Consider the following 15,040-nt stretch of genomic DNA (forward strand, 5'->3'; position numbering starts at 1 on the left):
TTGATTTTTGAAAACAATTCCATTTTCAATATATTGTTAAGTTAAACATTTAATGACGATATAATAACTTCAAGAGTAAATGTTTTAAAACTTATTTGAATTAAAGGCATTTTCATTTTGTTTTACTGCCTGAAGAAAAATAATAGCTATATAGAGGTGTCGTATATATGCTGTTCTTTTTATCCAGGCGCGTACTATTATGAAAAGCGATTTATTAATTACAGTAAACATGAGGGTATTACTGAAAAAAGGGTTATCATTGAAAAATAAACTAATCAGCTAGTCGCAATATTTACATATTTGAGTAGTTGAAGAAGTTTGTGTTGTGTGTGTTTGAATAAAATAACACTTTTTGTACTTTTAGAAAGGACGCTGAAAAGTATGTGAAGTTGGATCGAAACAAGATGGTTCCTTTTAATTTGTATGTAAATCAATCAAGTTTTATATAAGTTCTAACACTTGTTTTTCATTTCGAACGTTTATTTCAACTTATCTTTTGTCCGAAGGCCAAAAATAGGTTACGGATAATATTAAAACCATCATAAATAAATCTATCATCAGTGGAATCAATATGAAAACTTAGCAAAAACAAACACAGGGCATTTTTAATATGAAACACACTTCTAAGAATACAGACTCATAATCGAGTTCAAACGTTTGTTCTAACTAGCCACTGGATTAAATCAGATTTCAAACAAACAATAGACTATTGTAATTGCGGGCATTCGACAAAAGATGGCACAAGCCTAGTGTACTCCAGTGTACACAGTTGGCCAGAGATAATGGTACGCTAATCAGACGCTGTGCTTTAATCAGATAACAGCTCGCATTCCGTTAGTACGATCTAATATTTAATACGATACTCGTCAAGAGAAAAAAAAGTGTCAGCAAGCGATGTGTTGATTTTTGTATCGTGATATTGTTTTTTTGTGTCCAATCAAGAATGGATTGATCATTGACAAGGAAAGTCTTGAAGAAATTCTAGTAAGTAACCTTTAAACACGTTTTCATACAATTGGAATTGATTTCATGTGCCAAGTGTGGCAAAGACTATGTGACGATTAGAGAAGATTAGAGAGCAATGAATCTATCAGAAAATCCAGAAGTAAATTATACTCTAAACTGCACTTTATACTGAAGAGCTATAATAGATATTTCTAGGTTTTTTTTTCATAGATAAGTCTGCGTTCTTACATCAAGTGTGCGTTGACTCAGCACATGACACGTCTAGCATAATCTTTGTAGAACTTTAAAGAAAATCAAGTTTTGTAAGATATACGCAAAGTCATTTAAAGATTATCATTGGTAAAATGGATTGGTTAATTAAAATCTTAATTTAAACTTTTAAATATCTTTTTCACCCATCCAAAAGATTGTCGAAAATAACATCAATTGCAGTTACATTCTAAAATATTGTTATCCCGCTCGTTATCTTAAAAAGAACAGAGATATCTGTCTTTGCATGTCTTTAGTGGATAGCGTATTCTTTTACCTTCTATCATGAACAATAGTTAATATAGCTGTTTGTTTATGTTATAATTGCTATTGCTTTTTATTATGAATCATATTAATCCTTAAACAAGAATGATAATACTCAGATACGAATAAACAAAGCTTCCTCGATCAAGATGGTATCACAATCATAGGAGAAAATAATTCGTTATTTTTTGGATATCCATTTTTAAAACACAAATTATAGTAGGTGTTAATGCGTGGAGTAGGACTTTTTTATGTAGTCATGTTAAAAAAACATCCAAATGTTCCTCTACTGTTCTACTATACAAATATCAGTGTGTAAGGAAAGTTCTTGGCTTCTTACAGGTGCTAATTTACGGTTACTAATTAGCCAATGCCACACTAATTGATATTGTAGTCATCATCAACTTGCCCTTATCCCTTATTCAGCACAGTATGTGCTGCTCTTCCATACATCTCTATCAGCCGTCATATCTGAAACCACTCCTTTCTTAAGCATATCCTCTTTCACCCAATCCATCCATACTTTTTCGGTCTTTCTCTTCCTTTGTAGCCATCCACATTCATTCTTAACACTTTCTGGTTTATGTCCCCATCGTCTCGTTGCATAACATGTCCATACCATGCTAACCTTTTGCTTCACTATTTCTCCACCACTGGCTAACATTCTTAACTTTATCCATTCTTGTCACACCACACATCCAACCATTGTAGTGTGCAATCAATTTTTATTCTACTGTAAGACCTTGGAGTTGGATAAAATAAGAAAATATCTTTATTTATTGCTCGTTTTATTAAATTTCTGTGTAAGTCTCAAGGTGCTAGATCAGTTAGATTTTCTCTAAAATACAAGATAATTACACTCTATATTTCGTCATAATTAAATGTTATTTAAATATAATTAGTTTATGTAGTTACTTGAATCTGAACCTTGATACGGGATTTGGATAATCTAAATTCAACTTCTATAAATCTATTGTTTTAAATAATAAATTAAAACCTAGGATTTCTACGAAACCCCTTTATAATTTTTATAGTGATCGTCAGCAATATAAGCAATAGGCTTCGCCAAATATAGGGTGCAACTGAACCCTACCACCTAAGAAGCGAAATATGTAAAATATACAAAATAATTGCTTTGAATATGACTATAGTAATGGTAGCTAAGTAATGTGTACTCTGATGAGCGAGTACTGGTTACCGATGACAGACACTATTCTCCTCCTACCATTTTTTAATAAGTAAAAAGATTAAAAGGGTAAGTGAATTCGTGAAGCAACGCATGTACTTCTAACAAAAGTTAAGAGAACTACTCTGCTTTTCTTCTTCTGCACCTGCTTTTGCAGAAGTCATAATAGGGCTGTATCACAAAATTGCTATTGTCCCCTACCGAGGGTCGACACAGTATGTACTGCAGTTTCATACATCTCTATCAAACGCCATATCTTAATTCATTCTCTTAAGCATATCCACTTTCACACAATCCATCCATACTTCTTCAGCCTTCTTCTACCTTTGACCCTATCCTACTGTAGGGTCTATTTAATGAGAAATAACTACAGTTAGGAACTGTTTAAGTAATAGTTAAATATCTCTGAGTGTGTCAGTTAAGAAAGTAATTGATCCATATTTTCAATCAATGAGTCATGTGATTATGTTGATTCAAGTAATAAATTCTTTGTATAGAATAATATAAGCATTATAATATGCTTATTTCTAGGATAATAGCAATTCCAATATGCCTATCGTTCGATTGAAACAAATCATTCACTATTGAACTTTAACAATCATTCAAAAGTTAGAGCGGTGCATATCTGAAACAAAATTATCGCACACTATTCGATTTTTAGTTGTGCAAAAACAGATGAATTGGCTGCGAAACAATCGACAATCGTACAACAGTTTTGCGATTGTCAAATTGTGCATCCGCTCTTAATTTCGACTTTTAAAACATGTCTTGTCCACCCGCGTTCATTATTATCCTTTTTTATTTCTGTATGAAAGACAGAGAGCAAATGTTTCAATACGAGATTGCTGCAGTATGTACTAATGGTTAAACTTCGTTTGTTTTTTTATTAGCGATGATAACGTCGGTTTTTAATCACTGCGTATTTGCTCGATATCAAATGTGAATACTTTTGATTTAATTACGTCATTTACTTTTTTAAATCATCGCATTTTTGACAACACAGTCGCACTCGCCTATATTCCCACTACCTAAATATGCAAAAAAACAATTTGGTTTTAGTTTTTGACCGACTTCCCAAAATAAGGAGGTACTCAATTCGTCTATATGTTTTTTTTTAAATTCTTTTTTAGATGGAATAACATTGTTTTTGATCGACTTCCCAAAAGAAGGAGGTACTCAATTCATCTGTGTGTCTTTTTCATTTTTTTTAGATGGAATAACATTGTCTTTGACCGACTACCCAAAAGAAGGAGGTACTCAATTCGTCTGTATGTTTTTTAAGTAAACTTTATAGCAATTAAACATAGTTAACATTACGAACATATATCCGAATATAGTAAAGTTCGCAGTCTCCAAACAACGTGGAAGATCTACTGATTACATTTTTTTTATCTTATCAAAGAAAAACTTCGTTATCAGTGAGTTTCTCGCGTAAACGTGGAGTATAAAACAATTATACTTATATTGCTTAGGACGTATTGTTTATTTTGTTACTGTGATTTGATTTGTTTTTTAAACTACAAAAACTTAGTTAATTGCCAAATCCATTTCAAAAATTTATTACCATCTCTATCACATTGTAGAAATGACTGAGATCTAACGTTTTTCTATACAGGCAGTGGAAATTAGGGACCGTATAACAAAAAGATAAATATAGATTTTCGTTGTCTTTTTTATCGTATTACTCCAATGTTTTGTGATATATGTTCATCGCAGAAGTATCGCGAAGTCATGAAATAGTAATTACAGTTAAATTTCTACAGCCGATAGAATATTCTAGTGGTTATAGCCGAAATCAAGTCGGCCCTCCCGACGCACAAATAATACTAGGTTAGGAGTCATAGACGCAATGGTTTTGTACAAAATTGTTTTTGTCCAATAAATACATTTTGTTTTTTAAAGTCGTTGAAAACCTACGGTGTGATTCACTGTAGTGTTGAAACTCCACTGTCGAGTAAAAATGCTTCCACGATCCAGTTTTCGTTTTTCTCGATATATTTAATTGTCAAAGTAGCTTTTAAAATGCTATTACATTAATTGTAAGCTTTTCAACTCTATCGCTAAGGTAAAAAACACTATCGCTTAGTTACATTTAATGTTGATATAAAGTGCACAGTTGAAGTTGGAAAACACGAGGGGTGTTAATTAGTAATTTCGTCGTTATCAAACATACTAGATTGCTTCTTATCACTGTTTACCTGATTATAGGCAATAATCAGTTATGAATAACGCGTTGGTTATTTACTAAAATATGTCAGTAGAATACAAAGATGGCGATGAAAGTAATAAAGGAAATTTTTATGTGGTAAAAGATTATTCTTTATACGAATAAAATGTTGCAGTTAATTTAGTTATTAATGATGATAAGGAAACTAGATTTATTATAATAAAAGGCGACGCCAATGGACATCTGCAATGCCAAGGGAATCGCAGATACGTTGCCAGCCTTGAAGGAGTTTTTCTTCTTCCTTTTAAAGAAGGCCATTAACGCACTACGCTGCATAGAATATATACTACGAGCTGTCGCCCGAAAACTTCGTTAGAAAAAATTAGGACCACCTGTTACCATTTTGATAGATATGGCCCACCCTTGCGCGCCCTTACCTCCATCCGCAATGGATTTTTTCTTAACGATTTAAAACTATACAAACGCGGACATAGTCCTTAATCGTACAACAGCGAAGCTATGATGGTGTTTTATTTTCTTGTCTAAGTACAATTACAGTTACTAAATACAGTTTTCGCATACTTTTTGCAGTAGTAAATTCACTATCGAAACTACATCATGATCTCTGCTTATCTTATCTCTAAACTATGCTAAACTTGACACATATCTGGACTCATTGCTGTGCGTAGATTTTTATTACCGCCGCAACACCTATATAGAGGCATTGTTATCTCTGTTTTTCCAACGAGAATGAGGGTGACAGCAGTGTCTTTTGTATCAGAGTTTGGGCAGTGGATTAAATTAAAGCTAATATTTTTCTAACATGAATGTTGGTTCAATAAAATACCTTTTCTCAATTTTTAAACCTTTTTTTATTATTGTACGAATGATTATTATATTAGTATAGATAATATAAAGTCAAGGTTCATAATTATTCTATTCTCTGTGCTATTGTGATGATAATTGTCAAATTTGACATTTACCTTTCAACAACAACGGTTTTATCAAGATTTTGAGATTGGATCAAAAGATAGAGATATTTTAATATCTTAATCAGACTGTTTTATAAATTTTTTCTAGATATAAAAATGGTAAATTTTAATTTTACTAACGAATGACACAAGAATGAACTAACGGTAAAATCTGAAAGTAATAAATCTGTCACATTTTTTTTCCTCTTATTCATAAATCATATTCATTTCCGATTAATGAATGAATAATAAAATAAATGAATAATATACCATTATTAATAAATACATAATACACACTACACAAGCTGCGTTACAATTATACCGCGAAATAATCACAATACACAATAACGCGACACCTGAGTACAATGACGTCACAGTACAATAGACAATAAGGTACGCATTGGTATAATACTACAAGACCAATGAACGTAGTATTGCTTCGTCGCCCAGTGTAGGCACTAGACTACGCGGGAGGTTTAGCATTATGAGTCAAATTTAGTGTAAAAAATATTGTAGTGCGTGGGTAGACATTATATTGACTATGTTAAAACATGAACTAGTGTTGTCCAGGTTGGGTGGTGAAGGAATCCAGATGCGGCATAGGTGGTGCGCTGGGCTCACCAGTTGATCAATGGCCGGCGGCAAGTGGCGCGCCTTCGGGCGGGCGATGGCCAGAAAGCGAGTCTTCGAGCCAGACCAGCTGGAGGTCAGCAACTTGAGAAGGTACATGTACTATAAGTCTTCCGCCTTCTTGTTCTGTTATTCATATAATGGTTGACCCTTGCGTTAGCCCTTTTAGTATAAAAAGGCCTATTTTAAGATGTCAAATTATTAGAACGAAAAGTATATATATATATAGCAATAATTCGGGGTTCAAGAATTTTGACACCGATCTTTTGCCTCTGGCCTCAGCCACAGGATTTCCTACAACATGTAAAATAACTATGATTATCAGATTATAAGCCCTTCTTGCATCTTTACTTGATTCTAGTATCTATACTTGATCTAATCTTTGTTATGTAGATGTCTGACGATATGGGACCTGACGGCGCTCGGCGTGGGCAGCACGCTGGGAGTGGGCGTGTATGTGCTGGTGGGCTCTGTGGCGCTGCACTTTGCCGGACCCTCTATTATATTATCGTTTTTAATAGCCGCCGTCGCTTCCCTATTTGCAGGTAAGATCATATTATTTTTTAATACACCACTTCAATTTTAATTCACTAAAATACGCCCGTAACTTAAAGGTTGATGCAATTTCTATTTAGGGTAATTTTGTGCTTACTATATTTCAAATATAATCGCTACAATTCATTTTATTTATCTACTAGCTTTTGCCCGCGACACCGTCCGCGTGGAATTAAACTAAAACAAAAGTAAATAGCCTATGTGTTCTTCCAAACTATCCTCTACATCTTTACCAAATTTCATCGAGATCTGTTCAGCAGTTTAGGCTACAAACTCTAACAAACATCCATCCATTTATCTATCCATCTAAACTTTAGCACTTATAATATTAGTAAGATGTCAATTTGTTTTATGAAATCTTTACTGCTATTTTCAGGTATGTGCTACGCGGAGTTTGGTTCCCGCGTACCGAAGGCGGGGTCCGCCTACATCTACACTTACGTAGCAGTCGGGGAGTTCGTAGCGTTTATTATCGGATGGAATATGATACTTGAAGGTGTTTTTGGTAAGACTTAGTTACTTCTTAATATAATTCATAAATTAAAATAGACTACGAGATTTTTTATAATGTTAAAAATGTATGAAAAGAACAATAAAGGTACTAAAGGATTCTGAAAATAAAATATCTTAAGTAAGCCTAATTCCTCTTAAATAAAATAAGTTACATTTTAGGTATTACAAATATCTCCTTTCCTTAAAGCTTCTGTAACGTGTTTTAGTATTAAACCGGGAAATAAGGCTATCGTAGTCCTTACCAAAGGTTTTTTTTACCTAATTTAGTTATAGAAAAATAATTTTCCTAATACAAATATTACTGTATTTCAGTGCAATCACCATGTTATTTTATGCATCATTTACACTGTTCCAGGTACGGCGAGTGTAGCCCGGGGCCTAAGCTTATACATTGACTCGATGACCAACAAATCGATGTCAAACTGGTTTCTGCAAGCAGCGCCAATCTACTCCCCACAATTCTCCCCTTACTTTGACTTATTCTCATTCCTCGTTGTACTTGTTCTCGGAGGTAAGAATGTAGAATCCTGTTAATATTACACTGATAAAATGTCTGTGGCCTCCAAAACTTTCAATTCCGACTTAACGTCAAAGAACAACTTAAAAAACAGAAGACTTACAAGAAGTTTTCATCAGATACCTTAGATAAAATCGTATTGAATCGACCCTTTGAAGCAAGTACACACTTGAAACTAAACTATCCCACAACTGTTTAGTCTTGCTTTGATTCCTATGAGGTTATATGGAAGTGCGCACACTACTCGATTATAGTTGTGCAACCAAACAGTTGAATTGGCTGCGAAACAATCGACGATTGCACAGCAGTTTTGCGATTGTTTAGTCAAAGGTGTGCGCCCGCTTTTATTGTTGTTATAATCGGTGTAAATGTTTTTTTTTTTTAATATCATGTTGTGACTTCTTTCACTATATTGTAGCGGTGCTATCGTTGGGCGCGCGTGAATCCTCCGCAGTCAACAAGGTGCTGGCCGCCTCCAACATGCTGGTCATACTCTTTATTGTTGTCGCCGGTGCTTTCAAAGGTAACAACTACAAATATTCAATCTGTGATTAATACTTTGCTATTAATGTTTTCTATCGTGTGAGTGGGTAATCCGGAAAGTCTCTAATCCGCTAGTAGTATACGAGGTGCGCTATAATACCCCCATAATAGCGCACCTCGACTCGTGCTAACCTACTCCAATGTGACCAATAGCCTAATCTATCTATCTCTTTTCAATATTGTTATCGTGAATTCCAGCGGACCCTCGTAATTGGGCTATCCCGGGTAGTGCGGTGCCGGATGGCCATGGTAGCGGGGGGTTCTTCCCGTACGGCGCGGGGGGCACGTTGCGCGGCGCCGCTGTCTGCTTCTACGGTTTCGTGGGGTTCGATACAATCAACTCTACTGGTGAAGAGGTAACAGATGTTAGACAACGGAACACTTAACATTTGACATAAAAAATATAATATGTAAATTTTTATTCACACAATAAATGACCAATCCTAATATAATACACTGTTACTAAAAATAATTATTGTCCGTGTGCCATTTTGACAAAGGCAAAGGAAAAATGAAGGAGCCATTATGAACCATAGCCTTCTATCCTTCTTTCTGAACTAGGCGCTGACCGCTACCGCTTTGATATCATCGACCTATCAAGTATATGGTCTGCCACTTTTCCTTTTTTCACCATGGTACTAATTTTTATGTGATAGGTGCGGGAGCCGCGGCGCGCTATCCCGATAGCAATCCTGACAGTGCTGAGCATTGTGTTCGCTGCCTACGCCAGCGTCTCTGTCGTCATCACCATGATGGTACCCTATTACCTGCAGGTAAGCAACCAAAAACTAATTGCCTGGTTTTCTCTGGAATTGCTCAATTACTATGATAGTTAATTAACATGGGTTTCTGCCGCAACATCTGCTCAAAAATATGATCCCTTTTAACAATAATTTCAGGACACCGTGGCGTCTGTGGCGACGGCTTTCACATTCGTGGGCTGGGACTGGGCGCGCTGGGTGGTCTCTGTTGGTGCTGTGTTTGGTATCTCTGCGAGGTACGAGTTGTGCTGCGATAAACTACCATATTTGCTAGATTGCATCTTATACTATATTCAAGACGAATAAACCAGTTTACTGTGTCCAATATTGTTTGTGTTTCAGTCTCTTTGGTTCCATGTTCCCGTTGCCCCGGCTTCTGTATTCAATGGCATCAGACGGGTTGCTGTGCCACTGGTTGGCACATGTCACCAGCAAGAGAAAGTCACCAGTTCTCGGCACGATAATACCTACATGCGTCATAGGTAAGATTTTTGGACATTTTGCATAGAATATTCTAGGAGCTTTATCGAAAACTAGATCAGCAAAAATGACGTCCGCCTTTAACAGCCGCAAGGGTACTACTGACTTACTTTCCGCTTCAAATTGCTTATGCACAATGCAATACAATATTTTAATTTTCAGCCGTGTTAGCTGCTATCTTGGAGTTGGAGCAGTTAGTGATGATGATGTGTATAGGAACGCTGCTCTCATACACTATTGTCGCAGCTTGCGTTATATTGCTAAGGTAATTTAAATCTATGAAAAGAAAAATTAACTGGATGATCGTTTACCTACTATATTAATACAAGCTTTCGCCCGCGTGGAATAAAAAAAACAGTAAGTAGCTTATGTGTTCTTTCCGATTATGTTCTACATCTATGCCAAATTTCATCCAGATCCGTTCAGCCCTTATCTAAACTTTCTCATTTATAATATTAGTATGAAGTATGATTGTATTCTGTTATTACTAGGTATCGTCCAACGCCTTTACACAATGAGACAGACGCTGTCCGTACTAAGAGTGGTTGCTGTAACAGAAAGTCGAGTGCATGTACCTCGCGACTCGTCAACACCACTTTAATTTTCTATAGTAAGTTAATTTTGTATTTCATCTTACATTGTTTGACTGTTTACTTTGGATTACTCATTTTTACAGCATAAGTTTATGATTTAATAACGGTGGTAAATCTCGAAACGAAACTCTAGTGCCCAAATATAATAGAAAAGGCGGATAGACTAGCTCCTTTATAGAATGTAGATCATCCTGATTTACTGATCAATTAATTGTTGTTTAAGTTAATGAGTAATGGACATTGAATAAAAAAAATAATATTATTCCAGTCTGCATTTGTTTATCAACCGCCCTAGTCGGTAGCTACGTGGAGGATCCACTCGTGCCTATTCTAGTTCTTCATGGCATTGGCTTGGCGCTGATGATAGTCATAATATTGCAGCCGCAAGCAGACGAGGATCTAACATTTAAGGTACATAATAAATTCATTTCCTAATTAGTCTTTAAAATGGGAAATTCGATTACACGCTTATAATGCTTGAATAAAAATTGCAGACTCCTCTAGTGCCAGTCGTACCTTGCCTCAGCATATACGCCAACATACATCTCATGATCCTAATCAACATACAAACTTGGATTCGAGTCGTCATCTGGATAGCAATTGGTAAGTCGATTGATCGATTTAAAAATTTTATTTGATGTAAGGTGTTACTGTAATGTTGAATGAATTTGTTCCAGGTATTCCAGTGTATTTCATATGTACATGTTACTACAAAAAACTGAGTAGACGCAATTCCAGTGAAGACAAAACACCGACACAAATAAACAAGAATGGCGGCCCTCCAGTGAAGATAATCATCGAAACCCCGACACCTCCTGATACTATTAAAATCAGTAGTAGCCGAGGAGGAGATTTGAGTATCAGTTCGACAATCAAAAGTAGTGTTGTTGGAACACCAGTGGAACAAAAAGTCGTCAGAAATTATATACCTTTTGTTACTGAAGAGATTATTGTACAACAAGCAATCGTAGAGGATAATGAAGAGAAGGAAGCGAAAATAATTGATTTATTAGATCAAGTGCTACAAGCTGAAGAAGATTCCTATGAAGAAATTATTACTTTACAGGAACCACAAAAAGAAGAGAAGGATAATGCAATAACAACGGAATTGCACAGAAAGTCGTTAAGTGAATTGTCTGACGCAGGATCGGACGCATCGTTGGGTAATCAGGTATTATCTAAATATGATGTTATAGCGCTAGTGCATAGAGAAGATTTACCAAAGCTCAAGGAAGAGGAGGAGAAAAATGAAATCACCGACCAAAACGACGATTACGAATACATTACAGAGATCAATGAAAGTGAAACGAATTCACGTACAGATGAATCAGGGTATTCTGATACTTTAGATAAAAATACATTTAGCGAGTCCGTTGAAGATAACAGGGCACAGGCGCCCGTGATACCGGTTCCTCCACCTATGGATGAAAATCTTTTTTCCAATCCAACTTTCAAAAAATCTTATACAATATCATCGAGACCGTCAAAGGTGCGATTATTTCCTGAACCAACAAATGAGAAGCCCCGACTGAGTATACAATCCAACGGTTCTATTGATGAAGCGCCTATGGTTTTCGGTAGCGATAAGCAAATGAATTTTATGTCAAAGTTAAACACTATCTTCCAGACGAAAATCTCATCGGTTAATGATGGGGAAGAGCTAAGGAAAAGATCACATTCGGCTGGGAATTTAGCAGACAATGCGGAATATTCCTTGAGTCGAGAACGGCCGTCAATTTTCTTTGATTTGAAAAAAGAATTAGAGGCTAGAAATTTGAAGGAAGTAGACGAGCCTAAAAAGATTGCAGAAGATGTAGTTGATCATAAAACAGAATCAAAGAAAAATGACAACGATTCAGATGACGAGGATATAAGTTTGAGCAGAGAAGATTTAAAATCAAAGTTGGAGAGTATTTTTGCAGCAGGAGGTCCTCGGTTAGTGAAGCCGAGAGTGATGGAATCCAATCCGCCAACACCCGAGGAACCATACTCATGGAGTGCGGAAAACATATCGAAAATTCCGAAGGTAGAAAAAAATGACACATTAAAGAGACAGAAAGCAAAGTTTAACGAAGTATTAAACTCGATTCGGTTAAGTATAAATAAATCCGATAATGTATAATCTGTAAGGTTGATGTAACTCACAATGACATAGGTTTCGTATAATATTGCCAGACGTGTGAACCTAGTCGTATAGTTAAGTGCCTTATTTATAATTGTATGACTGTGTTGATATTTAAAAACTGTTATTTATAAACTCGTAATGTATTTAGCGAAACGAATTTTAGATGTAAGACTGCATTTCGTTTCTAATAAAATATTTAATTTCCATGTAAAGTTCTGTACACAATTAACTAAGTTGACGATAGTCTAACCATAATAATAGATTTAAAATTTCGTGTATAGTTATTAGACTGAAGCAAACTTATGTTTAAGGTAACAACAGTTAAATAATTGTACAGATCAAATATTTTATTCAAACATTGAGATAAAAATTCCACCGTCCAAATGTTTATTATTTATCCTTTTGTCTCGTTCTGATATAAGCGTTGTATGATCGGACGTAGCTCCATCTCCTTCGCACACTTCAGTAGTAGTTCGTCGACGATTTGATCCGATACACTACGAAATAATTCTTGTTAAATTAAACAATTTAACAATCAACTGTTAAAACCTATTACTAGTGAGGGTTCTGCTAAATACATGTCAATTACTACTAAGATTACCTATTGACCATTTCCCAAGGTTTCTCCACCGCACTGTTGGCATACATAGCACTGGTCAGCATGTGCTGGACATATTTTGTTCTGTACTGGAAAAGATTGTCTACTGTCTTCCCAGATATGTTAAACGACATACGGTACTTCTCCGCCTCCTTGTCCTTTATCGTTGACAATCTCACATTCATCGATCTTGGTGACTTCTTTTGGATAGTTTCTTCTAAAATCTAAAGGTCATAACAATCGTTAAGGATGTTAATTATATCAATAGAAGGATATATCGTGTACATACATAACTCCTACATACCCTCAGAAGCTGTGGTGTGGTATGTTGACGTGGACTGCTAGTTCTGACGCAATGAAGTTGTGCATTCTTCGCACCAGAAACGCGTTCATTTTTGTTTCTACAAACAAAAGTTTTCTATGAAACTCAGTCAATAACCAGAGTATCACGATATATAGGTATCTAGTTTTAGAGGGTAGGGTTTTACATACATGTACAAAAGTATAAAGATACATACATACATATTTTTATTGCAATAATGAGAATAGCTTAAAGAATATAATGCAAAGGGGTGATGTCATGCAATTTAGTAAAAACGTTTCAACTGGGCTGTGGTTCGGTACTTATACTATCAGATAATTTAATACCAGGGGAAATGGTGACATCATACACTCTGTCATACATCAGAAGGGTGGGTCTGACATCGGGGGAGACTCGTCTAGACGGACAACATACACCCTATTTATATAGCACCCGCAGGACGCCAGCAAAAGTAAAGCTATCAAGATTACATAGAGGTTCAACAGTTAAATAAATGATGTGAAATTAATAATTTTATGTACAGTTTTATGGTTATGGCGATTTATGCTTAATTTCAGTTTCCACCACAGAACGCCTGTGAGAAATAATTAGTTAAATTGTGCTCCTGCAAAATCGATCTTATAAAAATAACAGGATGTAGATTTACACAAGTCAATGCTAATTGGGAGAGGTTAGTCTCATTAATGATAAATGATAGATAAAAATTGAAGCGTACTAGAAGTGCAACGTTAAAACGGTGAAACAAACACCGAGGGCATGACATCATCACACAAGGCCGCGCCAATTTAAATCGCATTGCACAAATCGGGACGAGCAATTATCTTGTAGTGCTCGTTTACACCGCGATGGTGTTATTTGATCGTCCAGAATAACAGCATTTAATGTCTTTATTGTTATGGTAACAATGACGTCAGCACTTAGTTAACAGCTTTTCCACTTTATAACATCAATAAGTAACATTTATTCTCAATGTTTGAGATTATTCAAAATTTTAGAAATTATCAACACAGTGAAAACTTCTCACGAGAAACACAGACAAAAAAATAGTCGATGACAGACGAACTCTACCTACGCTGGACATTTCTTATTGTCATTAGTACACACTGAGATCAGTCACCTCTACAATTGCTTTGAAATAATACATAGATATTTAAAACATTACAACTGCTGTACGAGACAAAACATAAGCCCTTTAATTATAAAATAAAAAAGTATGTATTCAAAGCTGACCAACTCTTAAATCTTACTAATATTATAAATACGAAAGTTTAGATGGATGGATGTTTGTTGTAGCCTAAACAGCTGAACGAATTTCGATGAAACTTGGTATAGATATAGAGGATAGTCTGAAAGAACACATAGACTACTCCCTTTTTTTTTTAATACCAAGCAGCCGGAGTCACGGGCGAAATCTACTGGATAATAAAAGCCAACATAATCGGATTTTCAAATAAAATCGGTCATAGTCTGAAATTGTAAAACAATGTCAAATATTCAATATAAAATGACCTTGTCCTTCGTACTTGTGAACATCAGATAAAAGCGGAACATATTGAAGTCGAAACAAAGTGCTTTCTGCACGAAAGGGACAGACTGGTAC

General features: G+C 35.4%; 2 protein-coding genes across 5 annotated transcripts in view; one reads left to right on the forward strand and one right to left on the reverse strand.

Moving 5' to 3' along the window:
- The first annotated feature begins 606 nt into the window (after positions 1 to 606).
- Positions 607 to 12,742, forward strand: LOC106107618 (cationic amino acid transporter 2-like). 3 transcript variants are annotated; one of them, XM_013288548.1, is made up of 15 exons: positions 607 to 984; positions 6,364 to 6,526; positions 6,827 to 6,978; positions 7,365 to 7,493; positions 7,857 to 8,012; positions 8,437 to 8,541; positions 8,760 to 8,917; positions 9,218 to 9,334; positions 9,461 to 9,558; positions 9,665 to 9,804; positions 9,965 to 10,067; positions 10,294 to 10,412; positions 10,664 to 10,806; positions 10,890 to 10,998; positions 11,073 to 12,742. In XM_013288548.1, the coding sequence occupies exons 2-15, from the start codon at positions 6,435 to 6,437 to the stop codon at positions 12,515 to 12,517; spliced, it is 3,066 nt and encodes a 1,021-aa protein (XP_013144002.1). In that variant the 5' UTR covers positions 607 to 984; positions 6,364 to 6,434; the 3' UTR covers positions 12,518 to 12,742. The 3 variants fall into 3 exon arrangements, with proteins under 3 accessions (XP_013144002.1, XP_013144001.1, XP_013144003.1); XM_013288547.1 differs by having other exon boundaries at positions 608 to 984; positions 6,374 to 6,526; XM_013288549.1 differs by lacking the exon at positions 607 to 984 and adding an exon at positions 5,011 to 5,923 and having other exon boundaries at positions 6,374 to 6,526.
- A 99-nt stretch (positions 12,743 to 12,841) lies between these two features.
- Positions 12,842 to 15,040, reverse strand: part of LOC106107619 — a 30,117-nt gene continuing 27,918 nt past the window's right edge. For both annotated transcript variants that reach the window (XM_013288550.1, XM_013288551.1), the window contains exons 17-19: positions 13,423 to 13,519; positions 13,122 to 13,342; positions 12,842 to 13,017 (exon numbers count right to left, since the gene is read on the reverse strand). In XM_013288550.1, coding sequence (XP_013144004.1) covers positions 12,915 to 13,017; positions 13,122 to 13,342; positions 13,423 to 13,519 — 421 coding nt within the window. In that variant the 3' untranslated portion in view covers positions 12,842 to 12,914. The remainder of the gene's footprint in view (positions 13,018 to 13,121; positions 13,343 to 13,422; positions 13,520 to 15,040) is intronic.

This window comes from Papilio polytes, unplaced genomic scaffold (genome assembly GCF_000836215.1).
Source record: "Papilio polytes unplaced genomic scaffold, Ppol_1.0 DF821956.1, whole genome shotgun sequence".
Classification (NCBI taxonomy): Eukaryota; Metazoa; Arthropoda; class Insecta; order Lepidoptera; family Papilionidae; genus Papilio; species Papilio polytes.